This window comes from Netta rufina, assembly GCF_964035555.1.
Source record: "Netta rufina genome assembly, chromosome: 8".
Lineage (NCBI taxonomy): Eukaryota > Metazoa > Chordata > Aves > Anseriformes > Anatidae > Netta > Netta rufina.
The window spans coordinates 12,264,530-12,286,623 of record NC_140131.1 but is presented as its reverse complement, the minus strand read 5'-3'; the positions used below and the strand labels follow the sequence as shown (position 1 = coordinate 12,286,623).

Here is a 22,094-nt window from a genome sequence, read left to right as displayed (position 1 = left end):
TTCCATTGTACTAAAAGAAAAAAATTTCAACAAATTCTTTTACAAAAGTGATAATGTATAAAACAATTGCACAAATCAAGATCTGTGATATGTTGAAATTTAGCTTCAACAGTCCCAAGCCAAACCCTTAAAATGCATCTGGTAAAATCCTGCTGGCTGTGTTTTTCTCTTGGCAGCCAATGCTATGTATCAAAAATAGTATAAGGTAAATGAATTGCTGTTGCTTAGTATTTGAGCATAGGTAGAATAACCAAAAGTTGGAAGCAGATCTGAGGGGAAGCGGATTGACACTATCTTGTAAACAAAATGGAAAAGTAATGGATTTAAAAAATAAATAGAAAAGATGTGGGCTTAACACATCTTATTGTTCAGTTACCTATGAAATTACCTACCAATTTACTAGCTTCCACTACTCTTTTCTTCCTTAACCACTTCCAACTATTCTTTTGATCCTTTACCTGATATTTTGCTGCACATAGATTATGGTGCTTTATACCCCCTTTATTTTGGTGTTCTCTCAGATACAGGTTAATTATGCCTTTTATTCCTTTACTGTACAGAAAGGATTGGTAAAATTCTGAAATGTGTGTATTTTCAGCATACTTTGAAAATAGGGATAAAATTTTTTTGACGCTACACTGGCCATATACACACCTTGTTAATAGGAAAGAGGGTGAAAGAAAACAGATTGATTCATGTTAAACTTTGTGGTCGCTTTTGTATAGTCCTAGTTCTTGTGTCTGACTTTTTAAGTTAGTGGGAGGCAAGAATGCCGGATTAATGGTTGGTGCGCTAACTTTCTTCCTCAATTTAATAAGATGGTATGTCTAAATGTAATGTCTGGTCTCTGGATGATAACTGTCCCTTGTTTGATTTAACCTTTTCTACAGATCTGTGATGACAGAGGAATACAAAGTTCCGGATGGGATGGTTGGATTCAGTAAGTAGTCTGGACATAGTGTTGCAGTATTGTGAGGGATTTTACCAGATGCTTTTTTTACAAATACCTTTCTCTGTTTTTTTGTTGTTTTTTTCTCCAAGTAATTGGCAGAGGTGGAGAGCAGATCTCACGCATACAGCAAGAATCTGGATGTAAAATACAGATTGCACCTGGTAACTATTCCTTTTTTTGTTTTTGTTCAGTTGGTTATTGTGGTAGAAAGTTCAGAAGACTGATCACTGCTTCTGAGTGCTTTCATTTATACCTTCGTTTAAGGTGTTTTGTGCTTTTTTTGTGTGCTAGTCATGGTTATCACAGGCTAAAGAAGTACAAAACATTGCAGTAGACTGATATTTCTACTTCAGTGAAGTTCCAGTAGTTTGTGTATTGTGTTTAGTTTCATCGACTCTTTCTGCTTAAGACTATTGCTAAATCGGCTTTATTTTGTGACCTTAGATAGTGGGGGCCTGCCTGAAAGATCTTGTATGCTAACTGGAACACCAGAATCTGTTCAGTAAGTAACACAAATTCCTTGTATTCATATTTAAATGCACAACACGCTTCTCCTTCAGATGTAAATACCATGTTTAGCTATTCTGTTTATAATAGTGTGTTTTGCATCCATTACAGAGGCAATCTAGTGACAAATGTCTATAAAGAAAGAAGATCCTGATGCTTTAGTCAGATTCCTCGGCATACTTGTGATTTTAGGACAAAAGTATGGGTGTAATTATTGAACTGACACTTCAAAGTCCAAATTTTTTGTAGATTACATTTATCTAGCAACATACTTATTTCAGGTTGAGAATGAAATACACGAACATGCACTTTGAGGGGAGGGGAAACATGCTAACATATGCAGAAATGAAATTATTAACCAGAATTTGAAAAATGACAGGGAAAATGAGGAAAATCACTGAAACCTAAGATGTTACTCAAAGTCTGTTCTGTCAGAGTTGTTAAATATGTATTTGGTATAAACCAATGTATATGCAAAGTTATGAAAGTAATGCCTATGTACTACCAACCAGCAAAATGAACTTTATCCTTTATGTGTTGAAGGAAGAGGGAAATAGCAACAAAAATGTTTTTTGTTTACTGGAACAGAAATTTATAATTACTTAGAGACCTTCATTTCCTGGCTTGGCTGGAAATGATCTTAAACATGGTAGTATATTTGGTAGTGCTTCATTAGCTGTTCCCATTTTATTTTCAGGTAAGGCCTGCAGCTAAATATTTTTCCTTTGTGAAAGTGGCATGGCATTCACCTCTTACCTTGCAGCCATGTATGCTGCTCTTCATGAACTCATTCCCTTAATGGGAGTTTCCTTTTTAATTATAGTTTATTCTGTTTGTGTGTTAGAGGGAAGAGTTTTTAACCAATATTAGTACAGAAATCATGATTTTATTTTGATGACTTACATGTGAGGTAAACGTACACTTGCTTTTGTCCACTGTTCTTGTAATAGTTATAAGTACAAATACCCTTTGCAAGCTGAATCAAGCAGCAGCTGTGACTGCTGAATATTAAGTGTTTTGTTCTATGTAATTATATTCAGGGATGATAGACATGTTTGAGGACCTAACTTTTATTTGTGTTCAGTAAAGAATTACCTTTTATGTTCTGACTTTGGGGTGATTTTAGGTCTACTAGGTTATTTTTTAGGTGTAGGTTATTTTGCTATTAGTTTCCTAAGTTACTGATGCAGATTTACTGAGTTTTTCCTGATATCTTAGAATGAAAGTGACTGCATTTCTTCTGCAGAAATTTTTCAGCAGATAGTAATTTTGCAGAGGGCCTTTGATGTTCTTGGTGTTTCTCAGTGTAGCTGCAAATTGTGAATTGTAGATTTTTTTTATTTATTAATTTTTAGCAGAGCCATGTATGTTGTAATTAAACTAATAAGCCTTCCGAGCTCTTTTTTTAAGTACCTTAGAAGATGACCTGTGAATTTGATAACTTGGACTGGGGTAACTTACAGACCCTGAAGCATTTTAATGCAGCTCAGGATATGGTTGGCTTCCTGGGCTGCAAGCGCACATTGCTGGCCCATGTTTTTCCATCAGCCAACACCCTCAAGTCCTTTTTCTCAGAGCTGTTCTCGATCCATTTCCTGCCTAGCCTGTATTTTGTGTTTGGGATTGCACAAACCCTGGTGGTTAGAAGATTGTGATCTTAAAGATGGTTAATTCCCACAAACTTGGCAAAACTTGTTGGTCAGATGAGGTAATACCTTTAACTGTTGAAGTAGCTGCTGGATGTGTTTTGCATTTTGATGCTAGAGGAGTACACATTGGAAAGAGACCTGGCAAAAAGATAAAAACAATTCTCCAAAGAGTTGCGTCGTGTTTCATACCAGATTACTTTTTTTTTTTTTCTCTTTCAAGATTCTTAAGGAAACTACACTGGGTTGTGCTCTGAGGATTTGTTAAGTATGTGTATATGTAGCAGCAGGTGCCCTTCATGCACTTCTGAAACTAAGAACCAAGTGAATGATTATCCTTTTTTTTTTTTTTTTTTTAAACTGTATTTCTTCAAGCAGAACAGGTTTGAGCAAGTGATAATTGTAGGAGTAAGTGTATTTATAAACACTTATATTCCTTTCCAGATCAGCAAAAAGATTACTTGATCAGATAGTTGAAAAGGGAAGACCTGCACCTGGCTTTCATCATGGTGATGGACCTGGAAATGCAGTCCAAGAAATTATGATTCCAGCAAGTAAAGCAGGACTAGTTATTGGTAAAGGTGGAGAGACGATTAAACAATTACAGGTATATATGAATCTTGTTTTTACACACGTGGTAATAACAGATACAGATTTGAGCAAGTATTGATCTCGCTTTTGTTGAATAGGAGCGAGCAGGTGTCAAAATGGTCATGATTCAAGATGGTCCACAGAACACTGGTGCAGACAAGCCCCTTAGGATAACTGGAGACCCTTATAAAGTTCAAGTAAGGAGTCCTTCAGAATTCATAGTATTTTAAAATCCATTCTGATGTTGCAATACCTAAACAAAATTTTACTCTTCCTTATAGCAAGCCAAGGAAATGGTGCTGGAGTTAATCCGTGATCAAGGTGGCTTTAGAGAGGTGCGCAACGAATATGGGTCAAGAATAGGAGGAAATGAAGGGATAGACGTAAGCATGGTTGAAAAACTTGTTCACTGTATTTTGAGATGTTAATGTTAAAATGTTAATGTGGTTTACGCCATTGAAAGTTATTAACCCAATTCCAAAAGTGTTTGTGGCATGTAAGTATTACTTGCTTGTTGATGAAGATTTGCCTTTAAATGGTGTGCAGTACTCACTTTATATTACCAGCAGTTCTGAAGAGCTTCAGTTAGCTGGAGAATTTAAGTCTTAACAATTTAAGTCTTAAGTTTTATGACTAAGTACATAAAGATGGATGTCATGGAAATTGGAATTTGGCCCATTACAGAAGAATATTTAATTCTACCTATTATGCAAGTCATGAGCTAATAACTGTTCATGAGAGATGAAGCTGAAAGTTCCATCTGCTAGAATCTGTGGTTAAGGCCCATTAGAACTTCTATTCTTTGCTTGTGGGAAGCATAATTTCAATTGATGCCACTATAAGAACTTGCGGTACACAGGATGTTTCTTTTTGATGTTTTCCTTCAGAATTCGCTGAGTTTGTGTCTTAATTGTTGGTATTAAAAAACGCACTCCTCAAAAAGCCTGAAGTGGCACAGAGCTGGCCCGAGTTTAATATTCTAAGATGTGACCACTTAAATTTTGTGTATTTTGTAGGAATGTTTGCATCATCAACATCTTGTAAAAATATGTTCTCTTTTAAGGTTCCAATACCACGATTTGCTGTAGGTATTGTAATTGGAAGAAACGGGGAGATGATAAAAAAAATACAGAATGATGCTGGTGTTAGAATCCAGTTTAAGCCAGGTTGGTAATACATGTATAATTTACTGTGATTTAATACAAGTTGAATGGATTGCATATACTGAAATAGTTCAATTTTATTCCAGATGATGGAACAACTCCAGATAGAATAGCCCAAATCACAGGGCCTCCTGACAGATGTCAACATGCTGCAGAAATTATTACAGATCTCCTTCGAAGTGTTCAGGTTGGGTAATGCTTAACATTGTTTGTATTAACATTTTAACATTTAACATGTTAACATTTAAAATTTCCTGTTTGGCTTTTGGAAGGACATAATGTTTTTAAAATGAGTGTATGACAATAAAGTAATGTAGTGGTATCTAAATCTCCTTCAAAGTTAAGTCTGGAATAGGAAAGTTTTTACAACTACAGTTTTGGGAGTGGCAGGATGGCAATGGTAATATGGATCCATAGACATGGTGCTCAGTCTGGTCTTTTTAGAGCTGCTTCTGTTGTCTTTTATTAATAACCAATATACTGTTGCTTTTAGGTTGAAATCAGTGTTTAAAAGATGGTTTTAAATGCGTATTACAAGATAGACCCCACCACTGCATTTACAGAAAGCAGGCAGAAATGATACCTTTGTATGTGTGAAGCTTCCTGGTTTTTTTGAATGTCATTTCCTTACTTGTCTTTTGTATGCAGAATTGTTCAGATCTTACAGAATACCTGAATTATGTTTTAGATGTATTTTATTAAAACTGAGTAATAACATCAGATTTTTCTTAACAAATGGTGTGATTATTCCAAGCAAAAGTATCATGTTGGCTTTAGTGATTGGTTTAGGGTAGCTTTCATAGAATGTGTTAATTTTTGCTTTTTCTTTTTAGGCTGGCAACCCTGGTGGACCAGGACCTGGTGGTCGAGGAAGGGGTAGAGGTCAAGGCAACTGGAACATGGGGCCTCCTGGTGGATTACAGGAATTCAATTTTATTGTTCCCACTGGCAAAACTGGATTAATCATTGGCAAAGGCAATGTATCTTACATATATGCGTGTGTCTGTATGTAGTTAAAAATAAATAAATAAATAAATCTTTCCTGTTTATACAAACACCATGCTAGAGAGGTATTTCAAGAGAAACCTTTGCACGTAATTATGTGTACAGCACTCCTGTTATTCTTTTCATTATTCCTTTCCTCATCAAAACACATACCTCAATATCAAGAAGCAATCAATTTTTCTAACCCGTGTTTTTAATAGTAATAAAAAGTAAGCTACATTGGTAGTGTTAGGTAGATTCTTAAATAGATATTTTAATTAACTTGTATTTGAAACTGCTTCATCAGCCTAGAGTTACTGCATCTGTAAATAACTTTTAAAACTAACTTTTGTATATTAAGGTGATGGTGTTTACAGTGGAATCACACATAAGAAATGTTACAGGTGTCTATTATAATGATCGCTTTTCATAGAATTTCATTTTCAAATAATTTATTGTATGCTTCTAAATGAAAATGTTAATCTTTTGTAATGTGTTTTCCAGACACAACAAGTAGGCTGACATAGTTCAGTTCTTGACCTGACAGGTTGATTTTTTTTTTTTACTGTTATTTTAAATTTTTTAAAATGCCAAGTGACCTCTGTTCTGAAAATGTGCCTGCTAATGATACAAGTAATGTCTTGGGTTTCTGTAAGAGGAGGAACTATTTCAGGGGAATTTCTTTCTGGTTTTAGTGCACTGCAGAAAATCTTAACTACTGCTATATAAGAACGTTTAATTTTGTATTTACTGGTAACTGTGGGTAGCAGTTGCTATTCATGACTAATCTTATATTTTTACATGAACAGGAAGAAAACAGTATTGTAGGAATATTTTTTTTTCTGAGTAACAACATTGCGGTCTTAAATATTTTTACTCATTTATTGCAGTTAAGGCTCTACCCACAACAAAGAGGCTCTTTGTGTTATTGGAATAATGTTCTTACATGGCATAGGTTACTTAGCAGTTCTTAAACTTCCATATAGTTGATTTTCTCTAATTTGACTGAATCTTAGTGTTTTTGTTTTAATGCATATCATAAATGCTCTATATTGCTTTATAGGGGGTGAAACTATCAAAAGCATAAGCCAGCAGTCTGGTGCTAGAATAGAACTTCAAAGAAATCCTCCACCTAATGCGGATCCAAACATGAAGATGTTTACTATCCGTGGAACACCCCAGCAAATAGATTATGCACGGCAACTTATAGAAGAAAAGATTGGAGTAAGTGTATAACTATTTTTTTCTTTTACTCTTACAACTAAATAGAGTAGTATCCATTTTGGAGATTTTTATTTCACTTCTGAATTATCAGATAATTTATAATAAACAGTGGTAATTGTGTTGTTTAAAGTGATAAAACTGCTAATTTAAGATAACATTGTGTCCTGCCTGGTTTCAGTTAGGACAGAGTTAATTAAAATAAAAATGCAAATAAACAAGGGCTTGAAATAGGTACTTCATTCAGTGTAGTATAGTTTTTTGTTTTCTAATAATGTGTTCTTGAAGATGCCCACTTTGTGCATAACAAAACATATGACAACTTCAAAGGTATCCTCGGTATTCTTAAAACTAGTAAACTACAGGTTTTGTATTTCAGTCTCAGTATGTTTAGGTGCAGTTTTAATTCTTTAGGTACAGTTCTTAAAACATACTGTACTTTGTTTGCATGTGTATGCATGTAAACAAGTTGACAGCCTATTTTTTGTACCTGATCTTATAAACATGTAGTTATTAAGATTAGCCAGATTTAGACATGTCAGTTTATTTTTAAACAGTGACGTCCTTTTGTTGTTGAAACAACTTGTGGAAAAATCCATGTTTATTTGTAAAATCATTTTATCAAGAAAACTGAAATAAATGCAACTTAGTTATTACTGCCACAGCTGCTTTTAAGTGTATTCGATAACTAGTTATAAACCTAATTTATCAAAAAAGACTTGACTCTCCAGTCTTTATTTAAGAGCCATCAAACCTTTTGGATTGCATTCTTAAATGGTTCAGATTTATACTTCTAAACTGCAGAAGAACAAAGACTTGGGGGTTTATTTTCATCTGTGCTCTACTTCCATTTTACAGGGTCCTGTAAATCCATTGGGTCCACCTGTTCCTCATGGACCCCATGGTGTTGTTCCTGGCCCACATGGACCTCCTGGGCCACCAGGTCCTGGTGCTCCCATGGGACCATATAACCCAGCTCCTTATAATCCAGGGCCTCCTGGCCCTGCACCTCAGTAAGTATTGCTTCAGCTAGCTTCCTTTTTTTCCATTGATCCTGGGACTGGCTTTCACTGTGTTTCACTTGATGTTTTATAGTGGTCCTCCAGCTCCATATGCTCCGCAAGGATGGGGAAATGCTTATCCACACTGGCAGCCACCAAATCCGCCAGATCCAGGTAAGAAATGTCAACAGTTTACTGTAGTGTGATACACTTTCAGTAAAATCCACTTTGTCCTTACAAATGTGTGTTCTTACTGCATTTGTGTTACGCTGGTAAATCAGAAAAAGTTGCTGTTCTTCAGGTTTTTCTTTATAGATGCTCAATTTATACGTTTTATGCTTCTGTGTTGCTTAATTTGTTGAAATTGAGTTGTCACAGCTGGAATATGCTTCTTTAATGAACGTTTTTGATCTTGCCTCCCAATTTATGCTACTTCTTACAAGGTGCTTGCTTAACTGATTTTGTGCAAATCAGTTCATTATTCTTGTAATGGAATATGATTAGCTTTTGTTTTTACATAAAGTTCTTTAATTAGGATGTATTTTCTTTCCTAATACTCAATGAGTCTTTTTATTTTATTTTTGAACAGTGTCCCTGATCCTGACTTTGCCCAGTATGCTGTATTATGTATTTCTAGCTTTTGTTCACGTATATGAAATTGCTCCTAAGAATATGGTACACAGATCTGCTCAATCCTTCTTGACTATTAAAACTTCTGTTGAACTGTTGCAAGTAAAGTGGATAGGATTATGTGTTTTGAGGCTTTGCTTATAATGGTTTTGTATTTCCTTCTGAAAGCCATCTTTGGAGAATCTGTTTCTTCTACTTCTGTTTATCTTTGTCAAAATCAGGATTTTTTTCTTGATTACAACTTCTCGAAGTTTTAGTCTCCTGACTTTCTTTAAAAGAGTTACTTCCTTTGGTTGGACTAGAGCAAGTGGGGAAACTGAACTGCAGTCCCAGAAGGCATGGTAAGGCTAGATACTTGAGTCACTTGTACCTCATTTGTTTGAGGTAGACCCTCTTCAGAACTTCAACTGAAAGATCTCAATTTGATTTTTGTTTTAAATGGAGTAAATATTTTCTGATAGTCACTGGTCCTGACAAAAGTGAAATAGGATAGGGCTTTGGAGAATGTTGAAATCTACAGAGTTCTGTTCATATTCAATTCTTTTATATATCTGTTCTTGGCAAAGAACCGTCTCTATTTTCAGTTTTCAGACTTCTACGGTAGCTCTGCATGTATTCCATTTAGTATTAAAAAATGTCTGTTAACAGTATTTAATAGTAAAATAATTCAAAGTGACTTGACTTGAATTCTCAGCCTACCAACTGTCATTTAATGCAATACCACTGCCAAAATGTTGCAGTCTTCTTCACTCTCACCTTTTCCTTGTTTTATGAAATTATTTCTCTGCATAACGATGTGTAAGAAAAATGACAAACACTCATCTTGACATCATCTTGATGATTTTATCATTGTTTTTCAGATAAACACTTGTCTTGCAAATCTAATGAAGTTTTTCCTAGGTGCAGCTGAAGTCAGTGTTTCTTTTGACTAGCGTTTACTTGAATGAATTTTTTACAGGTGTTTTTTTACACTTATTTCAGTGAAATAAATGGATTATTGCAGTCATTTTTTCAGATATGCTCTCCAAAATCATGCTTGTGTCACATGACAGTGGAGCTAGTTACCAGATTTCTTTGGAGATTTAGTGAATCCCACACAATGTTCTTCTATTCTAGAGCAATAGCTACTAAGGGGTGTGGGGTGGAACCAAGCAATGGCTTTTTTATATATTTACAGGTAACTTTAGAGTAGTACATGTTAGTTTTATGTTAAATGACACTGTGCCAATATCAGTTGCATCTGTCATGAGCAGTGTTGTTTCTTTATCCAAGCTGTTCAATAGATGTGGTTCCTCCTGCTGTACACTTTGTTCAGTAACTAAACGTGTTAAGCTGGGTATGTAACGGTTTGGGTTGTGTGGAAACATTCCTGTAATGCATAATAGGTTATCCCTTGACAGTCTTCCTCTTTCCACAGAAAAGTTGAGCACAGTCCCAGGGCATATTGCTTACATCCGCTGTTGTCAATGCAAGCAGTGTATTTCTAAAAGGGAAACAGCTTGTTAACTTTGCTTTCTGTATGCTGATCTATTATATGCATTTTATCTGGTTACGTTTGACTTTACTGCCAAATGAAATACTGCATGAAATTTGTTGTTTCATGTCTCTACTTTGTTCAAGGAATACTTTTATTTCTCTTCAGTTAGTCACTCACTTACCTGTTTTTGGTTTGGGGGAATATTCTTTCGTTCCTGTATATAGTTCTAAAACATTTTGTTGTCTGTGTTCTATGTGAAGTTTTTCCATCATTTGGCCCCATTTATTTGCAGATACTTTTGTTATTTAAGGATGCAAATGGTGTTAAAAGATACTGGTTGTGTTATGAAACGTCATAGTCTCTAATAGTAGATTTACAATTTCTGTGGTTTGCCAGTCTGTTAATGTAATCAATCTCTGTGTGATTCAGCAAGAAGAATAACCGTTCCTAAAGGCTATATGTGAAAAACGTTAGAGAAATAAGACTCTAGGAAGCTCCATCATTGGCCTACCTAGATGTAGTTAAAAATAAGGGAAGCATGGAGATAGCTGCAGAAGATGAAACTGTTACAATCATTTTTTTTACTAAAAAGCTGTAAGTAAACAGTGATGCTTTATAGCCATGTATGAGAATTCAGGTTCTTAAAATGCTGTGTTTCTGTATTTCGCTTTTACCTTAAGATTTACCTATCAAACACTGCAAATGTGTAGTAAGACTTGTATGCTTCTATTTTCAGAAATACATATTTAGCATGCATGTGCTGGAATTGCTAGTGTGAGGCTATAATGAAAGTGAAACCACTGAAATTGTTTGGTGCTGGAATGATTCATTTTTGCTGCCATTGAGTAACATGATTACTTTAAATGTGAGACTGTTTCTGCTTATATCACCTTTAAAATTAATAAATGGTGTTATAGTAGTGTGGGTTCTAGAATGATATTATCTCAGCAGTCCTATGAAAGTCTAGCTTGTACCATATGCTTGTCTGAAACCTGACAGAAAGTTTGTGCCAGAACAAAAAGAACAGGTTGACGTGATTACTTGGTTTAGATGAATTTTTCTCTTGGAGGAAAATACAAGTGCATAGGAACAGGGTAAGTTGAGAGCAGCATTCAGTTCATATTACTCTTGTAAATGGTTACTTTTTGTTTCATAGGCAAGCCAGGAACAGATCCCAATTCAGCAGCATGGGCAGCTTATTATGCTCACTACTATCAGCAGCAAGCACAGCCACCACCTGCAGCCCCTCCTGGTGGACCAGCTACAACCCAAACTAATGGACAAGGTAGCAGTTTAATGAAAAGAATTAATTGCTCCTTTCTGGGGGTGTAGATGAACTATTATTTTTTATTGCTGTCTTCATATATTGGGTAAACTTATTCTGTGGTGGGTTGTTTTCTTGGGAAACTGTTGCTTACAGCCTTCAGTGTTGATATTCTTCATTTCAGTAGTACTGAGGGTAATCTTGAATATGTCTTGTAATATAATTCCAAAGACATACTTTTCCAGTAGCTTGGGCTGATTTAATTGCATCTTTGTAGTGTGGTCAGTCACGAGTGAAAGAGCAAAACAGTTAATTGTCAATTGCTTAAACTGTTGCATCACTTTCAGTGGTTTTAGGAAAATTGCTTGTAGTACGTAGTTGTGTGTTACAGTCTGCATGAGGCTTAACACATTTTAATTAGTATTTTGTACTGTGAGTGACATACAATTTACAATTGAATTCTGAACATACACTGAGCGCTTCAAGTAATTCTTTGTGGTTTCTTCTAGTAATTATTTGTATTTGTAGTAGCTAGGACCACATAGGTTTCTAGGGTCAAATTTGAATAACATAATTGAGATTGTTACTGAAAAAGTCAGGTGATGATTCTTATGTCCGTATATAAACAGAAATTGTAGTTTTATCTAGACCTTTTTTGTTGTTATTGTTTAATTCAGGAGATCAACCAAATCCGGCACCAGCAGGACAGGTTGACTATACAAAGGCATGGGAGGAGTACTACAAAAAAATGGGTATGTGTGCATGTTTTCCATGTTGTATAGTAAGATGCTATAGATCTGCATAACTCATTAGATGTGTTGTTTTTTTTCTTAAAGAAAATGCATTATCCATTTGTCTTCGAACTGTAGCATCTAAAATCCCTGAACCTTGAAGAAAATCAGAAAATAGTATTCAAGGCATTTACTTGTATTGATGCTAGTAATCAGCTTTAGCAAAACATTTACTACTTAAATGTCTCTACTTGATCACTGGGAAACAATACGTTTTAGATGCTTCAATTTGAGTATTTTTAAGTGTATGAAAGTATGTTTTGGAGGTCTGCTTTTTATGAAGCTGTTGATTTTCTTGTTCAATAGCTGTGTTGCCTATCCTGTTAAAATTATGTACCTTTCTTTCTTTAACATTTGCTTTCTGTGATGAAGGTATTAAATGTCATAACTAACCTTCATTTATATCATATGCTTCCTTGAGTTGTGTTTGCTCTGCAGCATTTAAGACCTGTATTTTAAACTGCAGTTTATGTATAATTGCTAGCTTCTTAAATATTTTGCTTGGCTTCACTTTGAAGAATTGAAATAAATTTACATTAAGTTCAAGGCTCCTCGTTTACTGAATAAGGAAAGAGTATGTGCTGTTGATGCATTGGCAGAAGGCACGGTCTTTTAAATAATGGTAAGGTCTTGCATGTCAATGTTTTGGCCATACTGACTGCTCCTGGATATTATGCATAATGTAGATTTGTATAGAGGCCTTATGAATACATACCAGTGCTCTGGGATCTCACTTTGACCAAACATACAGTAGCATCTGATTTTGGCACAGTGTTAACATGAAACACAAAAGTTAAAGGGATGTTTCAAGAATTGTATATCATGAAAAATGAAACGACAATTGCAACAGAAGTTTTAAACACGTGATTTTAAGATGTAATGGAAATTCTTCCTGTTTCATTTTTTGTTGTTGTTGTTGTTTTGCATTTGGTGTTTTTTCCTAAATTTACTGTCTCTTGGTTCAGGTTATGTTCTTCAATGCAAAGTACTAGGGTATTTCATTATCTTTAAGAGTAATCTAAGTTGTTGGCTCTTACTTGTTATCTGTGGAAAGCAAAGTTTGGGTTACGCTAGTCTTGCATGTGCTCTAACTAAATACCAGCTAGTAAAAAGAGTTTTGATAAGGATTTTGGGAGCATGTCCAAAGAGGAGTATTAATTCAAGAGGAACCATCAGGAAATGTAAGTAATTGCTCTTAAAATTCAAAGTTGATAAATTCCAACACAAAAGTCAGATACCTAAGAGGAAAAACAAGTAGTTCTGATCTTCACTTATTTTTCTGATCTTTGCCTGAAGGGGAGCTCTTGATATGTGCACTCTTGAAAAGTGTGTTTATAAATCATGAGAACTTCCTGCTTCATCAGCATGTTAAAAATCTTGAGATGGAAGATGTAATTTCAATTAAGATTCACTTAAAAAAGAGGATGAACTGAACAAGTTGGGCTGAAGAGCAGAGATTGCCCATCTAGCACTAAATATGGAGGCAGGGAAAAACAGTGCCTGAAGTTTAACAGTGTTTAGTAATAGTAAAAATTCTGACAAATTGGAAGGCATTCCATCAGCAAGTTCTTGTGGGCTCCACTCTCCGAAATACAGCTACTGCTGTTCTTCCTGTAGTAGTATAATGGTCCTGTTTCTGATAACTATTGCAAAAGGGGAAAAGTAGGAATTACAGTTCGTTCTTGGACTCAGTTTCATTTTTTTTCCACAGCAGAGATAATTACAGAAACAACCGTTACAAAAACTTCTGTGTCATTTCAGAAAACTGAACTGAAACTTGGGACTACCCAATGAAAATTCTAATACAGTATTCCAAAGTGACTTCCTACTAGTGTGATAGGACACAGCTACTCACAGAGAGCATGTGTTTTGCCCATGACTTAAAGTGTATAATAAGAGTGACTTAAAAATAACCTGTTTCCAACTTGGAAATAGAGTGGCAAAATCCATCCTATGTTTCAAACCTTTATTTTACTCAGGAGCTATTGCTTTGAGTAACAAATACAGTTAAAATTAAGACTGAAGAACTGATGACATTACTTATCCACACTGGTAAGTTTACTCGATATGGATCTTGTAGGTGACTCAGATCCTTTTATTTTCGTGGTACCCGAAGTCATGAATGCAGACAACTTGTTTTAAACTTCCTTAGTGTATTACAAGTTAACAAGACAGCAGTTTAACTCTTGAAGACATATTGGTGCTGTTGTCTTGAGTTAAAGCCATACTATTCTTCTGCCTACAAGAGTTGAAATGAAGATTAGTATAGCTGGGCCCTAAAAATCTTATAGGGATGGCAGTTCCCACTAAGCACGAAGTGACACTTTAGTAAATGATCTATATGTCCCTATAGGAGTTTGTAAACGTATTGTTTAAAGTTGTTATAATATACTGATGTCTTGATTTGTAATAAAGAGATATCATCATAAAACGGTAGAACTATTCTTTAATGATTCCTCAGCATTGTAGCATGAATGAGGGAAAAGAAAAACTTTCCTGTATTAGAATCACCCTCCATGTTTGAGAAGTGGAAGAAATGTAGAATCCTCTGGAGTTTTCTTTCTTAGCCTGCCTTAATGGAGGAGATATTCTGTGTTTATTATATTGCCTTTAAATACAGTTAATCAGTTTCACTTATTAGTGCTCCAGGTGAATCTGGATGTTAATGAGTGTGTTCCAGTGCAGTTCTGTGCACTCAGAAGGTTTTGACTAAGCTGCTGAATTCCATGTGTAGTTTCAGAATGGCTTGCAATACTTAGTGGAGGAACAATGCAGCTAAAATATTGCAAGCTTTTACTAACCCATTCTAGGGCAGTAAGCGTAGATGTCAAACTTCCTATGTTTGATGTATTACTTGAATTTAAGCACTGCCTTAGCATAGCTGGTTAAATGTTGAAAGATTCTTGGGTCATAATGGATAAAAAATGCCTTAGATTTTAGTAACTGGATTCAGACCTAAATTCTGATGTCATAGATTAATAATAAATTTGCAAAAAGTGCATCCTGAGATAATTAGAAACCATACCGAAGATAGTTTAGGTGAAAATTGTTGATCAAAAGTGTAGATTGTAATGTGGTTTCAGCTCTGAACTTCTAATGTTTTTCTGGGAAATATTTGCTTTACTGCTTTACTCAAAAACTGATGGAGAAGATGATGTTTCTTTTAATACGACATCTACAGAGTAAGTGGAAAAAATACATAAATAGTAGAGATGGTTGGAAAAGGAAGATAGTATTTTGAAAACATTCAGGATAGTGCTTTGCCAAATGTTTGGCTTCCCAGCTCACACTTGAGGAGGACTGTGAGAAAAGACATGCATGTAAGAGAAGTGTGGGTGACTAGTCGTCTTCATGTGAATTTTCTGTGTGAAAGTATTAAAAATATACAAACAAAAAAACAACCTGATACCCTAGAAAGCAGTTTTAGAATCCTTTGTATTCATTTTCTGCAGAAGGGTTATCAGTGAACTTATACCTGAATAAAAAGTGAGGGGTTCTGGATAGGATTGAAACCTTTCAGCCCTTGTTCTTGGGAAGCTCCCCTGTTGTTGGAGCTGTAATATTTTTGATGCATTACAGAGTCCTGGTGTATTAGTCTCTCACCTTTGCAAAGTTTTTAAGGTGTAGCTTGATTTTGTTGGAAGGATTGGTAGTTCTCAGCTGCGTGCATGTGTTTACACTTACTTTTAGAGGCTTGGAACTTGCAACTTGGGTTGAGAGATGTTTCAGATCTATACTCTGTTTTTCAATAAATGTTCACAAACATCAATGCTCTTATGAAAAAAGTAACATGTACTAACCCCAAAATCACATTAAGGGTGCCAAAATTGGGAGAATGAATTCATTTCTGAATTAAGTAATGCAGCCTGTATAATATGATAAATCCTGTCAGTCTAGGCAGATGACCTGATCTCCCTTGTTGACCTGTATTTCAATATAAATGCTACTGGTTGACTGGGATAGTTTTGATCATAAGCTTTAAACGCTTAGTGCTCTGGAACATGATTCAAGAGTGAGAATTTTCTGTCCTAATGGTTTCTCGGTTTTGTTTGGGCATCACTGCATTAAAATAATGAGAAGAGCAGTTAAGTCAAAAGGAGCAACCACAAGGCTATTCAAAAGCCTTCAAGAAATATTGCGATAAACAAAATGACATTTGTTAGGCAGTGAGATTTTGAAATTTTCTCACTTGTATTGCATCAGCAAAGCTATATAAATGTAAATACTTGTAGGTCAAGCAGTTCCTGCGCCTGCTGGAGCTCCGCCAGGTGGTCAGCCAGATTACAGTGCGGCATGGGCTGAGTACTACAGACAACAGGCAGCATATTACGCCCAGACAAGTCCACAGGGAATGCCACAACATCCTCCAGCACCACAGGTACAGTTTATTAAATGTGCTTTTCTGGCTGGCTTCTGTTTCAGTGGTTATATAGATATTTTTTTGCATGTCTCCTGCTTTGTTACCTTTGGAGTATGCATCTTTTCTTTTTTTTTTTTTTTCTAGCAAAATAACTATCAGAATAATTAATAGATGACTTTGTTTACCGGATAACTTGAGTTCTTTATCTGTCCATATGTTTGGTGATTTTGATTTTTAAAAAAAGAAAAAGAAACTTTCTCCTCCCAGGGTTTTGAAAACCATGCAAGAAGCCACCACCATTTACATTAACCAATTTTTCTTTCTTAAAGGCTTCACTCCTGAGTTAGCGCAATTTAAAGGATTTTCTTTAACTTTTTGTGTATCTCTTATGTATCTCTTCTGCACAGGGCCAATAATAAGAAGTGGACAATACAGTATTTGCTTCATTGTGTGGGGGAAAAAACCTTTGTTAAATGTATGGATGCAGACGCCTTGATGAAGATCTTAATTTTGTTTGGTTAAAAAAAATAGTGTTTTTGAAAATGTACAAAATATCTATCACTACTGATAGGAGGTAATATTTCTGTGTAGAAATGAAAAATGGTTTGTTTTTAGTATTAGTGTAGATGTACACATTCCAGCAAATGTATTTGCAATTATGTGGTCAATGCTTTGTGATATAAATGTACTTTTTCAATGTATTCTTTATCACTTTTAAAATGCCTGTTTTGTGCTTTACAATAAATAATATGAAACCTCCTGTGTCGGTAAGTTGGATATGTGGGTATTTAAAGAGTTATAGGATTGATTTGCAACGCTGAATCAAGGTACCTGTACAGAAATGAGATTTTTTCCCCCTGAAACTTTGCAGAGTTTTAAGAAGTTGTCGTTAGCATGTTTTTCCCCTCTTGCAGAATAGTTATAGGTGGAGAATCTCTTTCATTCATTGTGTGTTGCTGCCTAGCACCAATAATCTTGATACCTTAATTTTCTTTCTATTTGTTTAAAACTGCATGTGTTTAAGAAAGTGATCTTTTGGCATACTTCCATTGCATTAACAGTGAAATTTCCTTTTATATGTGACCACTGTTTCAGACCTGTACAGCTGTTTACAACAGAGCTTCTGTTCTTAATTGAATACTTCAAAACTGTTCCTGTATAACTATTTTAAGGAGTTTTCAGACTAGTTATAACATTTATTTTAAGTGTAATGTGCTTAAGCCTTCAATTTGAAGTAATCCACTTCAAAATTCAGTGTAGAAAAGTCAATATGGTATGCATAGTAGTTTTAAAAAAAAAAAAAAAAAAAATTGCGTCTGTCCTTGAAACGCTGTTTTGTTTGAGTGGTGGGGAGTGGTTGAGAACTTCCTGCAAAGCAGATAACTTCTGTTTTTGTAAATACTGAAGACAAGTATTTGAATCAATTGATTTTTTTTTTTTTAATATACTTGAAACTTATTGCTCTAATGCTCATACTAAAAGTCTGATTCTCTTGAAATCCTATGTTTGCTCTTTGCATATTTATTGGCTCTTTGCATATATTAGACTACATGCAATACAGTCTGTCTTGCCATTGTCTGTTGAAGTGCAGGTTTGATCCAGCCAGTATAGAACTAGCTCTATAGGGGTGAGGAGGACTGTGCTGTGTATCATCCTTGATTGTTCCTTCAAGGAGCATTGCACTGTAAGTACATCAGAATGACAAATTGATGAACTGCAACAGTATCTTTTTGTCGATGTTCCACATAATGAAAATGCCATACTTGTGTGAATATTATGTTGGAATACAGTGCTGATATCTTAGGAAAACGTAATTGCTTCTTAATTCAAAAACATAGGTTTGTGTATATACATATTACATACACATAATGTGAGCTTTGTGGGTAAGTATTCGTGAAACGTTCAGCAATAGCTAAAGAAAATCATGTTTTTGTTTCTGAGTAATAGTACTCTTTGAGACGGCTGTATCATTCAGTGTATTAAAGTATGCATATCATAACATTGAAGTTTTTGGAACCACTTGATAGCCAGAAGTTGTCTTTGTCTTCAGTTAGTTTGAAGATATGTAGTGATGTAGGTATGTTTTAATTCTATATCTGTTACTTGCTTTATCCTTTGGAACACCATATTGTTGCTTTGAGAATACATTTTTTTAGAGTGGCTGCACAGAGAAGTAAAAGTTAAGGCTTGAAAAAATTGAAGTAGTTTATTCAGGTAATTAGCAATGTATGTTTTGTGCTGTAGAAATAGAAGGAATTATTTTTATCCCTTTTACAATTAGGAATTATTCTGGTACCTTATAAAAGGATAGGACAGTATTTGCTATCTTTAGTGTAGGGTATGAAGTTTAATAGTTCAGATATTTTGCATGGTATTTTGTAGATAACCTTATAGAATGGTGCATTTATGATGTACTAAACTGAGCAAAATTGAATTCACTGGATTCTTTATCATTCACAAAATGGAGGCTGTTGATTTTGATTCATTTAAGGTATAAAATCTTTATTAATTGCAAACAGTGCAATTATTTATACTTCACAGTGCCTTCCCAGACCTTCCACCTTAGGTTCTGCTGCAAAAAAGCAACAGGTAAGCACAACCTAAGGAAGTATATAAATTTAAATATTTCAGTACATTAATGTTGTCCCTGTGAGATCTTTGTGGTTGTGTATTGAAAAGCAATCTGCTGCTTTCCCAAATGCATTGTTACTCATGGTTCCATTTCAGTGGAAAGTCTTTTAAGTTTTTAAACAATTGTTTCTATTTCTAGGTAAATATGTATCCTTTTTTTTTTTTCTTTTTTAGAAAAGATTAGTAGATTGCATTAATTGAAGTTAAGCAAAATAAGTATTTTTTGTTACTTTTCCTCAAATAGTTACTTGTTGCAATTAAAGAATCAAAACCTTTAAAATATGCAGGAATTACTTTGGTTAGAAACTTCAACAGCCTTCACAAATGTTTTTTGTAGTAGGGCACTGTTCTTGCTCAAACACGTAAGACTTAAATATAAAGAATATAACTTCTTGTTGTTATCACTGAACTTGTTAAGTTTTCTTACAGTTACAGTGTGTTAGTGGAATTTTTAGATAAATTAGTTTGCTTACTCATACTTGACATGGTAGGAAAATAGATTCTAGAGTTTCACAGATTAGTATGTTTTATTTGGAAAAGCATGTGCACCAGTTAAATGTTAACAGTACAGCAAATAATATTTTATCTACATAGCAGTCAGTGTATCCTGTTTCATGATACTTTAACTGAATTGCTGTATATTATGATAGTTTAAAATGTTTGTATGTCTTACAGATGGTCTGGTACAGGTTTTTGTTTCCTTTTTTAGCTTAAAGTAAAGCAGCATCTATTTGTTTGTTGATTATTCTGTTTCTAAAATGTGCTGCTCCTCTTTCAAAAGTCCTGCTTATCTGTACATTAAAGAAAAATATTCAAAAATACTGCCTTCATTTTCACACACAGTGCTGAAGATGCTGCAAGCACCAAATCATAGCTCATAGAATCAGGTCCTGAGATAGTTACTACCAGTAAAGAGGAATCCTTTGAGTGTATGCCATTGGTGAGCCGATGAGCATGGACCATAGAAGGGCTCCATGTAGAAGGTAAAATTGGCAAAAACATAACAGATTTGAAATGTATCCCATACATAACGGTGTAGGGTATAATTTTTGTTTTGATCACTCTTCATTCTTTAAAGTATTATTTGTTTGACCATAAATGTTCATAATCTGTTAAGTTTTTAAACTGTGATATAATAATAATAAGCAATCTATTTTAATTTATATTCTTCTAAACAGCCAAGCTTAGATATATTGACTTTTTGAACTAAATTAATAGTTGTGCTTCAGTTTCTCAAGCTACTTAATGTATGATGGTCTGTAGTTTAATGTGTAATTTGACTTCATTTTTAACACAAGAAAAAGTTAGGTGTGTCCCATTTGGATTTTGATTCCATGAATTTAGTGTTGGGGTGAGTCATTTGTTCGCTTCTTTTTACATGGTACTTTTTTTCTACAACTGTTGTTCCTAAAATGTATTTAACAGTCTTTCAATTGCTAAGTTTAGCCAGTAGAAGGAAATAGAGAAGAAAGCCTGTTTTTTGGAACATTGCTAGGGTGTGGAAGATGAGTTTCTTACCTTAGTGTGTAGCGGTTTTGGTGTATTGACTTTCAGCTTTCTCACTGATTGGCTTAGAGGCATGCTGTTTTGTACTAAGCTTAGAGTTTATTTTTCAACTGTCAAAATTCATAGTTCTTGGGAAAACAGAAAATACATTATTGGAGTTATCCTGATCCAAAAAGATGATGGGATTTTCTTAGGAATGTAATAAAAGCTATCTTGAAATGTTTCTTGCTTTTTCCCCCTTAGAATCTCACAAATTAGGTAGAATGTGAAGAATATAAAACGTCTTGAAGGGAAGCATAAAGTTCAAAGTAGGACAAATGTTTTCATATAGCCTTCTGCAGCATATATGTTAATAGGACATGAAGTAAAATACCGGGTGGGTAATCTTCAACCTAACATGACCGTAGGGTACCTATTTAAATTGACCAGGCAGACAGGATCGTTATTCAACTTGTACAGCCTATCTTGACATATTTCATTGTTTTTCTGGTGGTATTTTATTGGATGATAGAAACTGTTTCTCCCCTGTTCTATTCCAAAGTGATTTTTAAGTTTTCCATTGCATGCTAAGAGCTTCTTATTTTGCCTTTTTCTGAAAGTGGTGGGAGGAAGGGAGGACCCCAGGCCTTTCAGAAAGCATACAGTTGACAGGATTCCCTCTTCCCTAGTAATAGCTTGTGAAACTCTTATGTATGCACAAATATTTCTCTTGTGTGCATGTGAAATGCATTTTCGTCCTGAGAAAAGTGTTCTCTGCAGAAACTACCCGTGTGTAAAAAGAAGATTGGCTTTAAAAGGCAACTGTGATGGGAACAGTGTCTTAGGGAGATGCAGCTTGGACTTGAGGTAAATTGAATGCTTTACAAAAATGTGGTTTTGAGCTTGGCATTGTATGTAATATGGGTACACGTTAACTGTATAATGTTTTTGTATGGTTTTTCTCAATAAATGTAAACTGATGGATAATAATAGAAATGTTCTTGTCTTCTTTGTGCTCCTACCGTGCCTTAATTAGTTTTAAATTACAGCTTCAGAGGAAAGATATTGCAGCAACTAGTACTTACGTGAATGAACATCACCCACATGAAAATACATGTATATGGCTATTAGGATAAATGCTCATTGAAAACCCTGTAGCTTATCATTTTTTCAAAACGTCTGAATTTACAACTTTTATTGAGGCAGAAGAATGACTTTTAATAGGTAACTGTACAGAGAGCAGTCATCATGATTGAGCATAATAGAATTTTGTTCCATCATTTTGAAATGATGGCATAAATTTAATTTGCTGCAGATTGTGTCTTACGTTAAGGCTCTCCACGTGCTCTTCAATTTAAAATGTGACTTGTTTGTAAAAATAACAAATAACA

At 34.7% G+C, this 22,094-nt stretch overlaps 1 protein-coding gene across 15 annotated transcripts in view; it reads left to right on the top strand.

Annotated features, from left to right (window-relative positions):
• The window catches only part of FUBP1 (far upstream element binding protein 1), a 37,271-nt gene that overhangs the window by 3,512 nt on the left and 11,665 nt on the right, over positions 1-22,094 (top strand). For 2 of the 15 annotated variants that reach the window (XM_084291569.1, XM_084291572.1), the window contains 16 exons: positions 891-940; positions 1,042-1,113; positions 1,397-1,454; positions 3,550-3,712; positions 3,795-3,893; positions 3,978-4,031; positions 4,760-4,862; positions 4,946-5,046; positions 5,693-5,834; positions 6,907-7,067; positions 7,923-8,077; positions 8,160-8,239; positions 11,329-11,457; positions 12,114-12,188; positions 16,460-16,605; positions 19,129-19,176. In XM_084291569.1, coding sequence (XP_084147695.1) covers positions 891-940; positions 1,042-1,113; positions 1,397-1,454; positions 3,550-3,712; positions 3,795-3,893; positions 3,978-4,031; positions 4,760-4,862; positions 4,946-5,046; positions 5,693-5,834; positions 6,907-7,067; positions 7,923-8,077; positions 8,160-8,239; positions 11,329-11,457; positions 12,114-12,188; positions 16,460-16,605; positions 19,129-19,176 — 1,636 coding nt within the window. Of the gene's footprint in view, positions 1-890; positions 941-1,041; positions 1,114-1,396; positions 1,455-3,549; positions 3,713-3,794; positions 3,894-3,977; positions 4,080-4,759; positions 4,863-4,945; positions 5,047-5,692; positions 5,835-6,906; positions 7,068-7,922; positions 8,078-8,159; positions 8,240-11,328; positions 11,458-12,113; positions 12,189-16,459; positions 16,606-16,994; positions 21,908-22,094 lie in introns of those variants that run through there. The other 13 variants (XM_084291567.1, XM_084291566.1, XR_014618696.1 and 10 more) reach the window with 12 other exon arrangements.